At 33.9% G+C, this 2,413-nt stretch overlaps 1 protein-coding gene across 1 annotated transcript; it reads right to left on the bottom strand.

The window, feature by feature from the left end:
* Positions 1-1,130: 1,130 nt before the first annotated feature.
* Positions 1,131-1,705, bottom strand: LOC126721256 (uncharacterized). The gene is made up of 2 exons (XM_050424310.1): positions 1,363-1,705; positions 1,131-1,285 (listed from the first exon to the last, which is right to left on the bottom strand). The coding sequence occupies exons 1-2, from the start codon at positions 1,703-1,705 to the stop codon at positions 1,131-1,133; spliced, it is 498 nt and encodes a 165-aa protein (XP_050280267.1).
* Positions 1,706-2,413: the final 708 nt, after the last annotated feature.

Raw genomic sequence — 2,413 nt, 5'->3', positions numbered from 1 at the left:
AAGAAAATGGGATTTAGATGTATAAGAGATTCTCATTAAAATGGTTTGCTCAATCATGCGTATAAACTTTTGGCAAATGTATTAGCCAATACAGTAAAAATAGCATTGGAAACCTCTCAATGCTAAAACTCTAATGCCGAAGAATTTGGGAGTTTAGAAGTATAAGATATTTTCAACCAATTAATTTGGTTAGTTGTAGGTATAAAATTTTGGCAAAGGTATTAGCCAATAGATTAAAACCACTGTTAGGAAAAATAATGCCCAAGTACCAAATTGCTTTTGTGGAAGGGAGATAAAGATTAGACTCAATTCCATAGGCAATGAATGTCTTGATATTGAGAAAGCCTATGATCATGTGAATTAGAATTGTCTTTTTTACATACTGGACCATTTTGGTTATGGTGAGAAATGAAAGAAATGAATAGCTATCTGTATCACCACTGTTAGATTTTTAGTGCTGTCTACAAGTTTATACTAAGACCCTTTATAATTTGGTGAATGACAATGAAGGGCACATATCTACATAAGCAAGTTTTCTGCACAATTGCATTAGATACAAATTGCCCGAGTTTTATTGACAACTTCTCTGTGTGACTTTGTGCTTTTACAGTAATAACTTTATATGACAAGATTCAGTAATGTTGAGACAAATATCTAGTAATAAATGACACCAGACATGCCTTTCTTTTTTACTTTTTTTTTTTTTTTTTGAAAGTTATACAGGCATCCAGTAAGTCATAAACTCATGACCTCACCCTCTACGTAGAACTTCTAAGGTGAGAAGGTGCTAAGTAGCAACACCAGCAACAGACTTCATATCATATTGTTACTCTAACTGACTGAGTGTATCGTTAAAGTTTTGGATTAATGAAGTTTAAGTTATTTTCTTCGTCAGAAGATAAAGATGAATTGACAGTTGACAACCTTGCTTAGGTTTGAGGTAGCAAAGTGCATAACAAATAAGTGTCATCCTAATACTCATGCTTTGGATTTATCTCACTCACTTCTTCGTGCCAACCTCATAATTTCACTTTTTTTCATTATACTGAATTAGATTTTCATAGGGTGTCCCCCCCCCCCCCCCCCCCCCCCCAAAAAAAAAAAAAAGAAGAATAGAATAGAAGCATGACTTACTCATGAAAAAGAATCTTTCCGAATCTAGCAACCAACTTTGGCTTGACGTCTTCCAAGTCCAACTTTTCATTCCTGACATTCTCGAAAGAAGAAAGCAAGTCTGACACAACATTTTCTGCTATATACACCCATGGACTCCTCACTTGCTCAACTAACCAAAACCAACAAACCCATTATTAATAATTAGTTACAAACAAAAAATATGAGCTGAAAAATAATAACATTTACCTGGATGATTGTTGTTGTTATTGAACAAAACTAGTGGATTTGTTCCTGTTGTTCTCCCAAAAAGTTGCAAGGGAACTGGGGTAACATGTACAGAAGATGGAAACTGGTGATTGTGATCCAAACCAACAGGAAACCATGTGGAAATAGCCTGCTCTGCATAATTATAAACAATCTTTCCACTTCTTTGTGAAAAGGTTTTGTGTGGCAACCTCAAATTAAGATTTCTTCTGAATTGAGGAATAAGGGATTGTGGGATTGGTGAGGGTCTATTATGCATATCACTAGATTCACTACTACTAGCAGCTTCGTATGAGTGACGCTTGTGTGGAGGAATGTAAGCCATCAATACTTATGAACTTCTACTACTACTACAAACAAACGATCACTTCAATATTAGTACAATACATGCTTCTCTTATATATAATGAAGACTAATATGAGCCATGGAGATAAACTTGTTTGTTAAGTTCCACTTTTTTTTTTTCCTGAAACTGAAATATGCCATGGAATTCAACTTATTTCTTAAGTTCCCAAATTTGGTTTTCTTACCTTTTATCCAAAGAAAAAAACATTTTGTTATGATCAGTCATGGGCGGTACTTTTTGTTTTATATCAAAGATTGGCTTGCAGTTTAAGTACATACTACTTAGAGATGAAAAAGTACATAAACTTCTTTTAAAAATAGTGGGTTCTGTGTACTGTTCACAGAACCTACAAACTACTTTTTCCAAAAAATCAACTTTATAACTGGGTCTCACAGTACTATTTACACATTTAAAAATTATTTTATTATAATATTTTCAATTTTCAGTCTTCAGTTTTCAACAATAAACGGTATTCAAACAGATTCTAAGTACAAAGTAATTGTTACTTAGAGATGAAAAAGTACATAAACTTTTCCATTAAGGGGGTCATTCACAAAAATGAGGTTTGATGGTTGTCCCGAAGCGCAAAGATTGTTTTGTAAGCCCCAAGTACATTAAGTACTTTGACTTGGGGTTGTCTCCTAATGGGTTTGGGCCCTAGAAAAAAAAACCTCAACACCATAGAAA

This window comes from Quercus robur, chromosome 4, assembly GCF_932294415.1.
Source record: "Quercus robur chromosome 4, dhQueRobu3.1, whole genome shotgun sequence".
In the NCBI taxonomy this organism is placed as follows: Eukaryota; Viridiplantae; Streptophyta; class Magnoliopsida; order Fagales; family Fagaceae; genus Quercus; species Quercus robur.
This window is presented reverse-complemented; position numbering and strand designations above follow the sequence as displayed.